The 18,684-nt window shown below is 38.9% G+C and overlaps 1 protein-coding gene across 5 annotated transcripts in view; it reads right to left on the reverse strand.

Moving 5' to 3' along the window:
• Positions 1–1,205: 1,205 nt before the first annotated feature.
• Positions 1,206–18,684, reverse strand: part of neto1l (neuropilin (NRP) and tolloid (TLL)-like 1, like) — a 69,644-nt gene continuing 52,165 nt past the window's right edge. Inside the window, exons 8-12 of one of the 5 annotated variants that reach the window (XR_014801279.1) lie at positions 16,941–17,086; positions 11,484–11,597; positions 5,978–6,605; positions 2,109–3,951; positions 1,206–2,007 (exon numbers count right to left, since the gene is read on the reverse strand). Coding sequence is in view for 4 of the 5 variants with exons in the window: in XM_084939173.1 (XP_084795299.1) it covers positions 3,864–3,951; positions 5,978–6,605; positions 11,484–11,597; positions 16,941–17,086 (976 nt within the window). In the remaining variant the exon portion in view is untranslated. Of the gene's footprint in view, positions 3,952–4,938; positions 5,014–5,977; positions 6,606–11,483; positions 11,598–16,940; positions 17,087–18,684 lie in introns of all 5 variants that reach the window. The other 4 variants (XM_084939174.1, XM_084939175.1, XM_084939173.1 and 1 more) reach the window with 4 other exon arrangements.

An 18,684-nucleotide genomic window follows, 5' to 3' on the forward strand; every position in this document is an offset into this window, starting at 1 on the left:
ACAATTACAGGGAAGATCCCTTTGAAGTCTCTCTGTGCTGGTTTTCATCTTTTCTTTGTATTTTCGGCTTTGTTTACACCTAAAAACTAAAAGAAAGATAGTGCGTGTGTCCCCATTAGGATAGGGATTGGAGTTGGTGTGTGGGACTGTAGCATCACATTTATATCGTTAACTGGTAATTATGTGACCATGCTTTTCAGGTCATTTCACAGAGTACTGAGAAAGTAATGTAATAAGTAGTGTAACAAATTATTTTCTCTGGCAAGTATTTAATTAATGTACTCCATTACTTTTATGAAAAGTGACAAATAAAGTGTAATACATTACTTTTTTTGAGTAATGACCCAAACACTGCTTCACCAAACACTGTTTCACTATCTATCTATCTATCTATCTATCTATCTATCTATCTATCTATCTATCTATCTACAGCCTCCCATTTAAACACCACATGCTAACTACTAACAATTATTACTTATACTACGAACAGATCACTGATTGTAGCTTTGTAGTCATAGATTTTCCCCTACTTTTATTGTCCGAAGTGAGAAAACTTGTGGTGCAGCAGCTTGTTTGATTAAAAACAAAACACAAAAAAGCATTAAACAAACAATATATACAAAAAACAACTAAATATAACTTAAATTTCATCCATACAAATTAAAAAGATTGATAGGCAATGGTACAAATGACACTGTTAATCTTTGATGGTTTAAACTTTTGCCCCAAAGTTTAGTACTGAAATTCGTAATGGCTCTTACTGGCCTTGGTGCATCTGCTGCTCCCAGACAGTTACACCATTACACTATTCATTGAGTATCGTATGTGCTTATTTCATCTTCTAACCTATACCTGTTCTTAAAATGTCCAAAAAAGGTGCAATGTCCAAATGTGTCAACAAATAAAATTGTAGCGTGTGTCCTTCAAAATGTTTGAAGATGTAGTTGAACTTCATTGCAGTTTCTGCATGTTGTCTAATTGGGCACTTTAAAGGCTCAGGTTGCCACACTGTGCAATATCATCATATAGGTGTGTGATCAGTCAAACAATATGCCTGGCAACAACCCCAAGCATAAATCCAGTGCAATAAACAACCATCTGGAGACACAAAAACAACATCCCTACATCTGATGGGATACCAATATCAATATCATAAGAATGTATCAAAAAATATATAATGACATGATGCTAAACACAATACTTAATTCAGTTTGTACTCATTTATTAAATAAGTCATCACAAAAAAAATCAGTAAACATGAGTTTATTGAAAACATTCAGTCCAGCATTTTCTTAATGTGTCTTCAGTTAAAAATGCACATGAATTAAAAAAACAAAACAAAAACAAAATACCACAATGCTATGAATTTTGACCAGGAGACTGAAAAACAAATCGGTAAAAGTATCAGTAAAAATGAGACGAAATGGATGTTAGATGAAAGGCAGGGACAATCATGTATGCATCCATATATGCAGTTTAACATTAGTCACTTCTTCACTTCACCACATCCCCCCACCAAAGAACCTGATTATCTACTGTAAAGACACGGCACCAAAATAGGAAAATATGTGAAATCAGCAGCTGAAATATGCAATTTTATATTTTCATGGTTACATTAAAATGATGTAAAAACCTGATTCTGCATTTTTTCTTTGCCTCCATGAATCACTTTACATTAAAGGTACTCTAAATTTAAAAAAACAAACAAACAAAAAAAACCTTTCAGTCTCATATCTGAAGTTATCAGCGGCTCAATCCAAGCCCGGCGGGGAGCAAATGCACCTCTAGTCCAAAGCAAAGAAGAAAAAAACTTGATTCATACATCACAAACCTTTTTCTTTTTTTCTTTTTTCTTGATTTAAGGAATTTTCTCATAACATCACTCTACATTGGTAAAGTTGCTCTTTAACAACAGTTCACTCAAGATGCACATGGGAGAGAAACCTTAGCTCCAAATGCTGTCAAACTTGGCAAGATGCAGAGGAATGATGCATCTGTCTGATGTATCTGCAGAGAAATGAAAACACTATTACTTTAAGTCCGCTCTGGGCCCTTCGCTTTTCTCATCTGCTTCCTGCTGCTGCTTGATCGAATTGATTCAGACTTACTTAATTAGTGGCGTGTCCGCCTCCATCTATAAACCGGCGGATGCGTTTGAGACTGTGTGTGTTTGTGTGTGTGTCCATTTTCAGAGAAAGAAAGAGTAAAGAAGACAAAAAACAGAGAGAGCATGGATATGGTACCTGTGCTGAACATGTCTGTTGACAGACGTGTGAAGCAGAGAGACAAGACACAGACCAGGCAGTGCAAATGTGTGTACAGAAAAGAAAAGCATTTTATTCGGTATTTGCAGGAATATTTATGTGCATGGCTGTGTGTATGCGGAAGGAAAAAAATGGTGGAGAGTATGAATGTAAGTAATGACACTAAACACAGAAAAATAATGAACACATAGATGGTAAATTCAAATTCCCACAAATACCGGTAAGGACACAATGACAGTGAGTAAGAAATGTGTTGCATGTGTCACTGTGCTCAGATCCACTTATTTTACTCTCCACATAGTGCACGTCATCTTATATTAACCAGCCTGCCAGTAGCAAGTGTTATCCGAGTGCAAGGCTAATCCTTCACTTCTGATCGAGTTGGATAAACGCATCACAAAAAGTCAATTAACTTGCCTGTCAGATACCTTGATTACCCGGAATTATTTAAACTCTCAGAGATTGAAAAGAAGTGTACTGCTTGGTGAAATAAATCCTTCCGGTTTGAGTCTGCGCTTCCTCAGAAGCAAGTCAGGCAGAAAAAAAGGAGCAACATTTAATTGGTTGTGAGAGGAGAACGAGGTGTGCTGACAGATTTAGGACACGCTTAATGGACAGAGGAACTACTGACCAAAGGCCAATAAAACAAAGGGAAAGGAAAGGTGAAGCTTCAGTGTTATTTATTTTATAAAGCATCAGTAAAATCAGCCCTGAAAGATAACTCGAGTAACTGTAAAAACATTCACTTTTTCAATTTGCCTTAGTATAAAATCCTGTTTTAATACAAAGATATGAAGCTTCTACAGTAAGTAAGAGAATTAGGAGTTAAACAGATTTGAAGGAATCAAATTTGCCAAAAATAAATAAAAATTAATTAAAGAAAAATGCTTATTGGAAAGTTAGCACATTTAAAAAGTTGAACTTATTATGTTGGAAATTGGAGCTCTGCTTTGTAATGATTCAGCCACACAATAACATGCAGTGTAATTAATCTATTTTGAAAACACCTTTTAACCCACATCTTATTCCTGTATGACTTAAGTATTGTTAGTAGATGCGTTATTTTCATACTCAGTTGTTAGTATGTTAATGCTTTAATGGGTATAGAAGAAGCATGCAGGAGTCATAAAACTGGACTTTGAGCTGTTACCCAAATAAACAGTTGTCCAATAGAATTAAATTCAATTAGGTTAGTAATTAGTTTAATTCCAATTTTGACTAATGTAAATCTTTCTAGATTTGACAAACCGCAAGCACCTATAATTGGCTATCAAACTCATGTATGCTACAAAAAAATACATGCTTAAAATAAACTTGAAATTTCCTGATCACTTGAGAATCTATGATGACACATATGTTTCTAAATGTCCCAAATCTAAAGTTCAGGAATGATGTTTGTTGTAAAGGTCCAAAGCTTCTGCAGTGAGACATCTGCACTGGCTACCGAACGTAGAGCAAAGAGACGATTTTCAAAACTTTGCATCTGGAGCAGTTTCATCTAGTCTTCATGTTCATCTTTGCACATTTAGTTTGTTTCATCAAATTGTCCCTTCATCATCATCATCATCAGCAGCAGCAGCAGCAGCAGCAGCAGCAGCATCATGCTGGTGTAAATCTCCGCTCCGTTTTTTCATATGTCAGTGACGCCCGTTCGTACTGATCCAGGATTGCACTATTCTCAAGAAGTCTACATGATGGAGACAATGCAACATAATGCAGAACATAAGCACACACACACACACACACATATATATATATATATGTATATCAGGACAGCACATTTTTTTCACAGTAGAAGACAAAACAGTGGGTAGCATTTTATGTGGCTACTCCATCTTACACAGGCATGAAGCTGCAAGCATGATCTTATATATCGCTGAGTCACATTTAAACCAAATGAAACTTTAATTGTCAATTAAATTCAAATATGAATCAGAAAAGTTACATACATTTCAAATGTATGCATTGCTATCGTTGTTTCATATGCTGCTTTTTGCAACTTCATGAAAGCACATTTAAGGAGCATACGCACATCAAATGTTACACACAGCTATAAACACTACGCTTCGCAATTAACCAAACACAAAATCAAACACTACCACTGATCATGCAAATCTACAGAGGACTTCTTTATGAGTGTGTGATAAGTAAAGACTAACAGGATATTTATATCATCTCAATGTGCCTCCTTTAAAGCATGTAATGTGATGTTGTAATAAAAACATTTGAGTGTGTGCTTTTCCCTTTTGGGCCTCTATGTGAACTTAAGTGAAGTATGATTTTCTGTAGGCTAACTAAGGAGAGCTGGGAAGGGGTTAGACATATTAACTGATACCAGCACCAACTAAAGATGAAATTGGAGAAGTCCATGCTAATGAATATCCACTGAGTGACATAATGTATGCCTTCAAGGGGAAGAGGACATACAGTAAACTTGAGCATCACAAAGACTTCAAACAAACTCAACATGGCCAAGATGGCTGCAAGCAAGAAAACCATCTTGGTGAAAATGAACAATTAAAACATAAACATAAAAAAATAAAATATAAACCTGCGCAAAACAAAAAAAAAAAAATCACAGAAAAATAAAATACATAAAAGTATATATTAACTGGGCAAACGATGGATACACAACAACATATAAAGATGTTGATTGTTGGATAAGGGTGCTTACCTTGAGATTGTCTCTTAGACCCTAGTGGTGTTGTACTCTGATTCATGTTTGCTCAAAGAGCCAATGAGGCAGAACCTGAAATATCATGGCTCTTTCATTTAATATCAAACTCCTTTTGCATAGAGAGATCAAAATGCATAATGTGCTACAAAACAGTAATAAACGTCATTAGTGCTTTGATGGCGTCTGAGAGCCAGGCATGCAGACTTGGTAGAAAATTAATTCACTTGGAAACACTCTGCACAGAGCACATAGAAAGTGCATGCAGGAAAACCTTGCATTTTTAAAGTTTTTCCTCCAAAAAAACCAAAAACAAATGTACTCTGATTCACATAGTGATTTTGTAAACATATACAGTTGCTTTTCAAGCAGTCACGGTACAAGTACAGAGTAAAATCTTTTTTCTATAGAAAATCTTGCTCATGCCAAAATAATGTGCTACTGGATAGAGATTACAAGTTATCTTTTTTTTTTTCAGTTATCACAGTTAGAAATACAAATGCGTATTTTATAGCAAACTGCATTCATTTGAATAGATGTCAGTGAATTAAATATCTCTGTGAGGCACCGATTCAAGCCCTTGTGGAAAACTGTCAAACCAGACGATTACAGAGTTATCATCTGCTAAATTGAGGTCTGTGTTTTCTTAAAGATCTCTGACAAACCTCAAAGCACAGTAGAGTTTAGAGTAGGAAAGCTATGAATCAACATTCATAAAAAGCTAGCTGGAAGAGGGTTTTTTTGTTTGTTTTTTTTTTTACATTTTCAAGGATTAACATGCAAGACGGGACAAAGACATATTTGTCCTTTGTATTGCAGCCCTTTGAGAAAATGTTTTTAATGTAGGAAAAAGGGGAAATAACAAGGATCAATGCAAAAATAAAGGTTATTGTAATATCAAAATAATAAAAGAAAATAGGAAGCTAAAATGAAAGGAATGCAAAAATAAATGTAAATATCCCACATATATCTCAAAACATCCCCATAGTTAACTCTGGGATTGTTGCTCTTCCCTGATCAGAAATCTATGGATACTGACCGCTGTACTGCCTTTTCGTGGCGTGAAAGCCGGTGGCTGGTGGTGGGAACTTCTTCCAGGTCGTCGTCCAGGTCACATCCATTGTCTGCTGCCTCTTGTGAGTAGCTGTGCTTCATGACCAAGATGCTCCTGCGATTTCCCGTGGCCGGCAACAACGGCCGCACTGCCATGGAAGGCTGCGGAAGGTCTGTGAGCAGAGTGGCAGCCGCAGCATCACGGGCGCTCAAGTTGCCCCGGCTCTCTCGTGCACTGAGTGACAGCTGGGATATGTGCGCGGAGCCGGGGTTGGAGGAGGAGCCACAGTGGTGATCGTGAACGCAGCGGGAAGAGGCACGGCGAAGGGCGTGGTAGTTCTCAAAGTCTTCAGCCAGGTCGACTAAGTCTGCTGAGGCCGCTGTGGGTGTGGTGGCGCTCCGTAACGTACACAGCTCATAGTGAGGTGGCTCAAAGACCTCCTGGAACATGGTGGGGTCAAAGTCCTCACGTCGCAAGATATACTTTTTGCGTGGCTGCTTGATCTGGACAATAACAGAGATGATGAGGAGAATGAAGACAATGCAACAGGTGACGCCAATTATGGTCCCATTAGTGTTGTTCAGGTTGTCCAGGATGTTGGCTTTCCTCTTTTCTGTAGTGTGGGAGAAAAACAGCAAAACAAAAAAGGTAAAGTTTTTTTTTTTATGTGAATGCAATATAATCCTGAGGGATTTACTAAGATAAACCCCTCCAGGAAACAGTAATTGTACAGTGTTAACACTAAGAGCCTGATTTAACTTACTTTTAAAATGTATCTCGGGCAGTTAGACCAGAAGTGGTCAGCAATGATTATAAGTTAAAACTACCGCCAAGACCTGCTGTGATTCAAACATTTAACCACTTCACACATTTGGCCACATGTCTTTTGTAGGCCACATATTTACACACATACAGTGCTGTAAAAAGGTGTCTTTTCCCCCTTCCTGATTTCCTGTTTTTTGTATGTTTGTCACACTTAAATGTTTCAGATCATCAACAAAATTTAGAAAAAGACAACAAAAGTAAACACAAATGCAGTTTCTAAATGGTGTTTAATATAATGGGGAAAAAAGTACCAACCTACATAGCCCTGTGTGAAAAAGAGAAAAACTGTCATGGTTCTCAAGATCTGGAGAGGTCGTGGGCTGTATCCCAATTCAGGGTCTGCAGCCTTAAAGGCCGCATTTTAAGGCCGATTACGTCACCGCGACGCGACGAAGGCTGTCCCAATTCGAAGGCTGCTCGAAATGCGGCCCTCAAATGCGTCCTTAATTTCCCTGAATTTTAAGGACGTGGCGGTGTAGACTTTGTGGCCCAATATATCCCAGAATGCATAGCGTGGCGGTGGGTGTGGATAATTTTGCCGAAAAAAACGGCGGATGAGGGGCGCCCAAAGAGTAAACTTTAAGTAAGTACTGAATATCATGTCACTTATTTATGTGCAAATGTTTAATAACGAAGAACATTAAAACATTACTGTTGGCCACATGTCGGCAAAGTTATGTGACATTAGTGATGTTTGTACTAACTTGGTTTTACAGCCTTTACTTTAAAATACACGCCGTTCAATAGCTGACCTTAATCTTACAGAGAATGATCAAAGCTCATGTAGAAACAAACAAACAAATGAACAAAAGATTTTCTCCTTCATTTCTGTCAAACAAAGCTGTATGAAACGTTTCCAGCTGCTAGGCAACCTGGGCAGCGCAACGGAGGCTAGACCGTCCCATTTCACAAGCCTCGCACTTCCGGCCTTAGCGGTCTTTAAGTATGCGGCCCTTGAGGATCGTTGAGGCTGCGTACTTTAAGGCTGCAGACCCTGAATTGGGATACAGCCGTGGTGTGTGTGTTTTTTGTGCCTCTGAACCTGCCCTGAACACACACCTGTGGCTCATTCACACTGATCCTGGCAAACTACTTAAGTTGGCAAGAGAGGCTGCTTCCTCGCTGGATCGTCACATTACCTAGCGCCTTCTAGATTCCCTGCCCGTCTTCCCTGCCGTCTGGATTTCTGTGGATGTGTGTGAGTGAGCGTGAGCATTTTGGAGTGGACATTCAGAGTGAGTTGTGGATTAAGTTGAAGAGGAGTGTATGTACCCCGCCTTGGACCTTCCCCTCGGGCCCCCCTCCACCCCCTGGAGCCCCGTGTTATCTGTCTCACTGTATTTAAGTAGATATTCTCACTTGGTGCCACACTGTAAATAAACCCTCACCTTCTCTCTAAACTAAGCCACCCATAGCAGTAACAACTGCAGTCAAGTGTTTGCGATAACTGTCGATGAGTCTTTTACAACGCTGTGGAGGAATTCTTGCCCACTCATCTTTGCAGAATTGTTATTATTCAGCCACATTGGAGGGTTTTCGAGAATGAACCGCTATTTTAAGGTCATGCCACAGCATCTCAATCGGACAGGACTGGACAGGTCAGGACTTTGACTAGGCCACTCCAAAGTCTTCATTTTGTTTTTCTTAAGGCATTTAGAGGTGGACTGACTTGCTGGTATGTTTTGGATAATTGCTCTGCTGCAAACTCAAGTGCGCTTCAGCTTGAGTTCACAAACAGATGGCCGGACATTCTCCTTCAGGATGTTTTAGGAGACAGCAGAAGTCTTCCATGCAGCAAAACAGCCCCAGGCCATCACACTACCACCACCATATTTTACTGTTGGTATGATGTTGCTTTCCTGAAATGCTGTCTTACTTTTACACCAGATGTAATGGGACACACACCTTCCAGAAAGTTCAACTTTTGCCTCGTCAGTCCACAAAGTATTTTCCCATAAGTCTTGGGGATCGTCAAGATATTTTCTGGCAAAACTGAGGCGAGCCTTTAAGTTTCTTTTGCTCAGCGGTGGTTTTCGTCTTGGAACTCTGCCATGCAGGCCATTTTTGCCGAGTCTCTTTGTTATAGTAGAGTCATGAACACTGACCTTAACTGATGCAAGTAAGGCCCTCAGTTCTTTGTTCTGAGGTCTTTTGTGACCTCCTGGATGAGTCATTTCTGTGCTGGTCAGCCAGCCACTCCTGGGAAGGTTCATTACTGGTCCATGTTTTTGGCATTTGTGGATAATGGCTCTCTGTCTTCACTGGAGTCCCACAGCTTTAGAAATGGCTTTATAACCTTCTCCAGACTGAGAGATCGCAATTACTTTGTTTCTCACTTGTTCCTGAACTTCTTGGACCGTGGCATAATGTGTGGCCTACTTTTTGGTCTATCTTTTGGGGATTTTAAAAATAAACACCTTAATTTAGAAACAGCATTTTGTGTTTACTTGTGCGATCTTTGTCTAATATTTAACTTTGTTTGATAATCTGAAACATTTAAGTGCGACAAACATACAAAAATAGGAAATCAGGAAGGGGGCAAACACGTTTTCACACCACTGTATCTGTTTGGTCTTTAAGGAAAAAAAATGAAAATAAAACATTGTCTGTTGTTTCCTTTTTATTTCATCACATGCCCTTTTACAAATGACTTTTGTCCTGCCAGCTCAACCACTAGAACAGCCCGTACAGCCATATTGATTCTTGAAACACTTCGTTTCTTTGCAAGCCAATCCTAACAAATGCTGCACTTGACTGTTGACAGGTGGATGAAAAAAAAAAAAAAAAAATGGTTAAACGACTTAGTAGGAGAAGTCACGCAGACAGAGCAGAAATCTTCAAAAGTCAGCTTGACACTTTGGGGACATGTGATTGACACTGGATACAAAGGTTGTGGTAACATTTTAAAACCAAGTGCAAATATATTTTAAGACAAACACAACTGAATGCTTTTTAAGCCTTTCTAAGAGAAAGGGAATGAAGCATAATACAAGTTAGTTAGCATGCCTTGTTTACTGTAGTACAGCTCAAGCCTTGATAACCAGCACATTTTGCATCACTCTGAGGATTTCATACTGGTTATTTTGTGGGGGAACAGTGTGAACTAACACAGCTCAGTCCTGCTCTATAGGATTTTCTGCTTACAGTATCCACTTCTAACTATCCGAGTCCAACCAAACTGAACCATTAACCAGGTCAGCAAAAAATTTGTAGACGCTAGAAGAAAAAAAATCTCTAAACCACAAAACAAAAATGTCTGATGAAGAGATTTTGCCATGCTTTACTTTAGACTTGAGTTTTTATTTTAACTTAAGCTGTCTTACAACATTATAACATCAGTTAGAGATTTGCATCGTCAACCAATTAATTAAACTTTTTAGTGGTTATTGCCTTAATTGCCTAGCTAGATAGCAACATGAAAGCTGCCACTTACACTGAAATTGGAAGCATGCTTTTGTCTGAATTTAAGGACCAATTATACATAACATTAGAAGAATTTCTAAATGGGAATTAGTGATGGGATGAGCAAATGGTCTGGTATGTCCTTTAAAAGAGCTTAAGCTTAAGATTAAGTGCAGACTTCCATGAATTATCAAACAGATGGACATATATTTTATTACAGGATCGCAGCTTTAGTCTATTTATAACACGGGTTACTATAAAGACACGCACACACACAGTACAGAGAGCCAATCAGGGTGACATTTAAATGCTTGATGAACTTGTAGTGCAGTGGACTGAGCTTCAATGACAGCAAATGGTTACATTCCGACATGTAAAGGAGAAAGAAATGAAACTTGACGTTTTACTGCTAATGAGGACAAATGTGGGGCAACACTCTACCAGAGCAGAGTAGGAGTCTGAGAGACAAGCCCTCTTCTTGCTGATTTCTGCACAATTTCAAACTCAGACTGTAGGCTGGAAAGGTATCTGGTAGTCTGAGTGAGTAATAGGTCACGCAGGATTTACCTAATTGATAAAATTTGTCAGCGGTTCTGCTTAAAGCTTCAGAGGGTTAGAGTGCACATTCAGAATACGCAAGCATCTTTTCTGTGCAACTTTTCGATCTGAGGGAGAAAATATATACAAAATAATATAGCAAGAACACATCTTACTTGCAAACCAGGCAAAACACTTTAATAGTCTAAAAAAATACATGTATTGAATAAGAAGGATGCTGCATTATAAAAAGAAAACAACCCCGAACTAGTCAATTCTTACTCCACTTTCTTAAATTACTGAATAAGATCAAGGACACTACAATCAGCAAACCTCCTCATTATAAATTATGAACAGCCAGTAACAAGATGTTTGGGATCAATGTATGGATTTGGTGGCATTACAATTCTGAGAGGAGTGAAGGACTGAGCGACAGAGGAAATGAAAAAAATGGGCATTAGCTCAAAATACGGGACTATGAAGGACAGTGGAGGGGCATCAGCTTGGATCAGTTTGACGATGGGTTCAAATTTGGGTGAAGGAGGAGAGGGAGAAGGAAGAAGGGGGTGGCATATAGCAAGAAGTGGCAGGTTTCTCTGTGTGTCACTCTCCATGGTGCTGAAACATTAAACATCCACTCCTATCTTTGTGTGTTGCTGTGACTAGCTGTTGGAAATCTGCTAAAGCTGTGACATGAGAGGTCAGATAACTACACGTAACATCTCACCTTTACACTGATTCTCATCCCAGGGGTAGACACAGTTCTGCATGCCATTACACACGAGTGTGTTATTTATGCACATGTTACTGTGACAGAAGAAGGCATCTGCATCACATGGAGCTGGAAGGGGAGAGAGCACAATGAGCAATTAAGACATTAAAGAAGTTTATTTATATTTGCACATTCAGTTCACAGGACAAGTTCAATGCAATTTTTAGTATATTTACCATCTCTAAAAACAGCAAACACAAAGGACAATTACATGCGCTACTGTACTGATCATTATAAGAAGTAGAGCAGAAGTCCAGCGTGGCAGATTTTCAGACTCAGTTCAAACCTGCTTCCCCTGAACCCATCTGTTCTTCATGAATTTTCATTCTCACCCTCCTCTTCAAACAACTTGTGGATATGAATGAATTTCTTGTTATGTGTGCGTATGTGTGCGAGCTGTATGCGGGTGAGTGTGCGGGGTGTCTGGAGAAAAAGTCATGACATTTTACAATCATTTGCACACACACACCCAAAACAAATCCTTTCTATTTATACTGCATGTTGTTTATTTGTTCACCGTGACACCTGCCCCCATGGTGTGACCTGACGAAGACAAAACATTCACGTGTTTTGTCTCAGTGTGAGGAAGAAGAGCTATTCATCAGAAATTCATCAAATCAATGTGCTGATGTCGCAAGCTATTATACACTGTATTTTCACGTTCACGTGAAAAAGAAAGTTTTCGGATTACTGTATGTAGTTAGGTGAAAAGCTGAGTACACCCTTCTTGCTTCCCTATGATTTAAGAGGGTAAGTAGCAGCCAGGTGCTGCTAATCAGACACGTTTGATTAAATGATCACGAGCAAATTTGAGCACCTCTATAAAAGCAGATGTGCGGAGTGTTAGGACAATGCTGCAGTCTTCCCACTTGATGTCTTGGCAAAATCATCCCAAGATGAGACCTTGGGATGTTCAGAGAAAGAACCCCCCCCCCCAAAAAAAAAAAAAAAAATCTACATCTCAGGCTTGCCAGGGCAAAGTATGGCAAGTTTGGGTTGCTAGGAGAAAGTCTCTTTTCTCTAAAAAGCACCTGGAAATCTAAACGGACCATTTTCTGGGTGTTAAGTAAGAGGTTTCTGTTTAACACTGTATAAACTATTTGATGTAATTCTACCAGTCTAAAGCATTTACACACATGGTTGTAATTTTGTAACTGTGTTACTTAGAAATTAAAAAATAAATAAGTTAATTAAAAGATAAGATAATGACCTTTTTACTATTTATTCATTGTAACTGATAGATGTCTTCTGATAGATCACCTATATATATCACCTGACCCTCCTGTTATTTTGCAAAAGTATCCCTAAAGCATATGAAGCTGAATATGTCTGCTCCATGCAGCTTTATGTGAAAAGGATGCAGAAAGCAGAAGTAATGCAGGATCGCTTTCAGTTTCTCTGTGTTTTAAAAGTGAGTGACATGTGAACAGAATGGCTCTGTTTAGCTGCTGGCTGTTTTGTTGCAGAGGAGCTGTCCTTCCCTGGTTTCTTGCATGTCTCTTACTTTCTCTCTTTATCTCTCACCTTCTCCCCACTCACACACAACACTGGCACTGGTGCTAAAGCAGCTTGCCAGTGGTATGGCAGAACTGGGGACTATTTGACAGTGTTACCGCTGTGATGTATGGCTGTTTTCATCCCAGCTCTCATCCCAAGTGAATAATAACACACCAAATTAGAGTGACTTATCTGTATCTCTCTCTGTAACCCATCCTGTCTGGGCCTTTGCCAGCATTTCCTGAGTCATATTGGCTCTCTGTGTGTGTTCTAATACTCCTCTTCTCATTTTCTCCCTCCAGCCTCAGTCTGTTTTTCTAATCCTTTATGTCATGTAGTACACTCCACACCAAAGCTGTGACAGTTTGTTTTTGCTAACAGCCACCAGAGGGAGCCCACGCCTTCTCGTTTTCCACTCAAGGCAGGGTGAGACCAGATGTTATAAAGAGCGTGATCCACACTAATCTCCTGCAAAATTAATTTCAAGACATTCTGTAATAAAAGTGCTCTTTTGCCCACACAGAAATGTCCACAGTCGCTGCTGGAAGCATAAATTAAGTCGTAAATGAGCGGCTGATGAAAATAGTCTGGGTGTCTCTGCAGAGCGGGGTCTAAGAGCAAAGAGGTGTCTGCAGTGAAGTGCTATAAGCAACACCTGGTTATCATGAATCTTTAAATTCAATCTACTGTAGATCTCTGCTTCGTGGGGTTTTGATTTAAAGTGCAGTTATAATATTTCTATGAGATGAGTTTGATGAGTCTCTGTTTTTTGTCATAAGTGATTTTTTAATAAAGATCTTTTTTGTTTGGTACATGGTAACACATGCAATAATGCAAGCTCTCACGTGTTATGATTTGGGATAGTCAGCACCTACCTGAGTCTTGTTTTTTTTTACCCATAGAGTTATTTTCTGTTACTCCACGGACTTTTTGATGCTTCTTTTTTATTTTCTGCTATGATTATCTAGATTTCAATACTGCTGATAATAAATACAGTAACACTACCCAGCAGAGTGCATCTGGTACTGATTTTTTTTACAATGCCCAGCACTACAGTCTCTCCATAATCCTCCCAAAGCATTCTACCTGCAAAGCAACGGAGTGCCTACAGTTGATATAATCTAATCTAAGACCAAGCACGCTGACAGGCATTAGCATATTGTGTTGGTCTCAAACTCTTTCATGCACATAGTAAAGAAGCGTTCCTATAGGCAAAAAGTGACATGTGTAGTGAAGCCAGAGCAAATTTCCATCTGCAACCCCGGAGACGTGTTGCAGATGAGCCGTAACAATGCTGACAGCTGAGATGTCGCAAGCGTACATTTATCACCTAAGACATAATTGGTTCTTGGGTAGAGGTAGGTATCACTTATGCTTCAAATTTGTAACTATATACTACCTTCATAGCAGGGCTGTTTATGCGCTTGTGTGTGTGCGTGCATGTGTGTGTGTATGTGAGAGAGAGGATGGAAGCAGTAAAGTTCAGTGCTAGTGTCAGCAGGTGTAAACTCTTCACAGATGGTAAAGCTGCATGTTTGTGTTTGAGAACATTGCGTTTCCCACATGAGCAGTTTGCCGGGTGTCAGCAGGTCTGAACGGTACTCTAAGAGCCGCTGGTTCCACTGGGAACCAACGGCTGGGAACAAACATCCAATGGTTTAGGATCTCCATGGCTGGGGAGCACTTATGGTAACAATTGGGCTATAAGCAGCTGCATGCGCGCACAGCAGCGATCTGCAGTGATCACATAGGGCATGAAAGCCATTATTTTTGTTTTCATATCAGCTGGTTTTTGCTGTTCTGAGCTTTCATTTTTCTTTTTGTTACATTTCTGTGCAATAAAAAGTCATTTTATTTGTTAAAACTAAATCTAAACTATATTTTGACATTGCTTTTTCTAAGCTTACATTTGGCTGTTTAACGGGGGATCTTTTATCTCACATAAATGTTCAATGACTCATTTAAATAGTCGGAATATATGATGAGTTCATTAAAAACAAACAGCAGAAAAATCAATGTTTTGTTACTGAAACAATAGACCCGAGGGCACCTGTTCAGTAAATGTGTCTAACAATATAAAATACAGTGCTCAAATTTATCAGACCACCTGTCATAAAAAAAAAACACAAACTTTTTAGAAATCTGCTAAAACCAAAAATGTTATTGTCAAGGGGAACAATTAACTGCTAAAACAAACTCTTCTCTTCAGGAATACATGTTATTAACTGTGCTTTGGCATCTTAATAAAAAACAATATAGTACGTTTCCCAACACAGAACACCACTTTATACATACCAAATATCTGTCCTGAGAGCGTAAAACAAGCAAAGTCTGAATTGTTTGCGTTTTTCACAGCTCTGGTACATTAGTGCATTCACTGTTGACAGGGTTGCTGCAGTGCTGCTGAGCTGTGGTGGATGCTGCTCTAAAGGCTGAGGTCTGGCCGGGGATCGCCTGAGTGACTTAGGCAGAGGCGTTGCCCCGGCAACAGCACATCCTGGCTCTGCTTGGTGAAAGGGCCTCACAAAGGGGACACTGACTTCACAACGTAAACAACTCTGTCGCTATTGCAGTTGCTTACTGATTAAGCTAAGCACAAGCACACAATAAACAGCCAATGAAGACAAGGTGCAGGTGTGTAAAGTGATAAACAGATTGCAATTCAGTCTTTTATTAAACCTCTCTTTTTATGAGTTAATGGTTCTTCTCACAAATGATAATGTCAGTGTTTCCAGTCGTTTTGAAATGGCAGCAAAAAGCATTAAAATAACTTTAAAATGCAGTAAGTCTTTCATTTAAACAGTTTGAAAATAATATTCTAAGATTTTTTTCTTATCCTATCTACATTCAGAAAGAAGCCCCATTCAGTTTCTGAAAACGCTCAATAGTGTGCAGCTGCGTGCACCTATTTCCTCGTGTCCTTGTCATTAAAAGGCACCGACTGATGCTGACACGGTGTAGACTAATGGGCCCCAGACCCTCTTCATTCATGTCGCTAGTACAAAGAATGGCCTCTCCACACGACTATCTCTATCAATGAAAATGCGCTGAATGAGAAATAGACAGACTTTGAGTGTGTTTGTGTGAATTTCAAACTCGCTCAGATTTTTTTCTGAAACAAAACAGGTAGATGTGAACATATTGTAGGTTTGGTGCAGTCACAGTCTCTACCTATTTTAAACAAAGGAATTAGCTGGTGCAGATGCTCCACCTGTGTTAATGCAGCAGAGCTGAACTCAAATCCACCTGTGCTGTCATCTTCACATTTACCCACAGGCAAGATTCCCTGTGATGGAAATGGTGTTCCGTGGTTTCCTGCTTGCTGCTGTTTACATTGTTATGAATCTTAATGGAAACTCATTATAGACCATTTCCTATGACGAAAGATTCCAGATGAAATATGACCAATGTGCAAGAATCACAGTGATATCTCTGATTGTGTTTTAAAACTCGTTATTGGAATAATTCTGCAACTGAACATAGTGTGGGAAAATGTAAATGCCTCTATAACCTGCGATTACTAGGCAACCAACAGGAATGCAGCATGAAATTACACACTGAGCGACACTTAATTAAGAAGAAAATCTAGTTGAGGCAAAAGCCTTATTTGCACGATGTGTCGACCAGCTGTTATTATGACTGCACCACGGGGGGTTTAGCATGAAAAACAAATATCAGAGGAAGTAATAATGTGTCATGTGTGTGTGTGTGTTTCAGCAGGTATTTGCATTGCACTGTCTGCACAGACCAAACGTGATCTTGTACACAAGTTTCTTAGGTTTACATAAACTTATAAGAGTGCAGAAATCTCACAGTTTGTAGGTGCTTTTATTTTGGCGACTGCAATTAAGCAAAGACCAGATGAAGAAAGCTGCCTAAGCAGGGAAGATCATACTGCAGTAAAGATCAGCTTACGTTCTTGGTAGGTTGTGAAAAGGATGCGGAAGCGACTTTTGCGGCTGGCCTCGTCTGCCCACATCCTGATGACTCCCAGCGTGGAAACCAGCATGATGTCGTTGGCCACCGTGGAGCAGAACTTGCTCTTCAGGTCTTCCACTGAACTGAGACATGACGGGATGAGATAAGCATGCATATTTTATTATCCAGTAACATAGGCAGTCACTGTGCATCTTAATAATCCACAGTGTTGGAAAGAGCAGTCGTGGTTGCTTTAATGTTTTGTTTTTTTTTTTCTGGGCTGTTATCGTCTGATCACTGCTAAATATTCTGAATCTCTCAAGATAATAAACTGCCGCTGAGCTCAAGTGTGTAGTAGATAGTGATTCAATTATATCCTTATCTCAGTGTATCAAATATTGTTTTCTTTAATCTGGATTTCAAAATCTCATTATTTGGAGATTAAAAACAGGTTACTTTATATTAATAGACTTGTTTGTGAGAAGTGCGCGAGAAGCAAGTGCGCAGCTTGCATGCTGTGAGTTAGATAAGAAGATCAATACCGCTCTCATATCTGTCCTTAAACTGCAAATCTACAGTCAGCAGTTGGTTAGTGTAGCTTATTCATGAGGACTGGAATGGATAGCCTGACCTGGTTCTACCCACAGCTAATAAAATACAGCATCCAGATCCTCTAAAGCAGGGGTGTCGAACATAAAGCCAAGGGGCCAGAATCGCCCAGTCCGGCCCAATGGATAGCTTTAGAAAATGTGAAAGAGGTCTTACATTTTTGGACAATTAAGTGTATTTTAATAAGTTTTAGACATTTTGACATTGTCTGTAAGCTCAGTGTTATAATTACAGGACAGTTTTTGAACTGTACACATTTATTTCTTACAGCTAAAGCCCAAACAGTCATGCTGACACATTTCTTTCATTTGCTACAGCAGCATTTATATATCATGTAGAAAGACTGAGACGTACTATTGGAACTGCACTTCTTTCTCTTATAATGAAATATCTCTATTAAACCTGTAGTTAAAGTCCGGCCCACTCGTGATCAGAGTGGGCTGTATGTGGCCCTCGACATAAAACGAGTTTGACATCCCTGCTTTAAAGCTTGCTGCCTAAAATTTTACGTAAGTAAACTTGAAAAGAAATCCTGCCCAAATTCCTGAATTTAAATAATTTAATTGCATGTAAATTTTCCATGTAATTTTTTTTTTTTACAATTGTAAAATTTTACATTTAATCAAATTTGATTTACTCGATTGGTATACATTCAGTTTATAGCAAGCACAATTCCCTTAAGAGCAAAGAGGTGGCAAAGAATTGTCTGAATAAATTAACCTTTTGATATTATATATTTCAGTTGCATATTACTCAAAATTATTGCTTCATGTTTATTGAGGGAGAAGACTCCCATTTTTGACTGCATAAATGGAAATTATGAAGTTGTGATGTTACATATGCTGGGACTTGACCCTTTTCAGTCATTCAGCTCAGTTCATCTGTATTTCCCATATAGACATGAGTAGCATCATTCTTTTTATATGTGATTACCCTTTAACTCAGCTAAAATACTTAAACAGTTTCAAAAATCAATTCGTCTTAAACTAAAATTGGATTTTTTTAGGCGACTTCAATTTCATGTTTTCAGATCAGAAGCTCATGAACAGCACAAAGTTGTTATATGAGGATAAAGTAAAGTTAAGTAACATTTATACAATTAAAGATTTAAAACAAAGCCCTCTTGTGCAAC

The sequence above is a fragment of the Perissodus microlepis genome, chromosome 9 (assembly GCF_051167445.1).
Source record: "Perissodus microlepis isolate ML-2025 ecotype Zambia chromosome 9, ASM5116744v1, whole genome shotgun sequence".
Lineage (NCBI taxonomy): Eukaryota > Metazoa > Chordata > Actinopteri > Cichliformes > Cichlidae > Perissodus > Perissodus microlepis.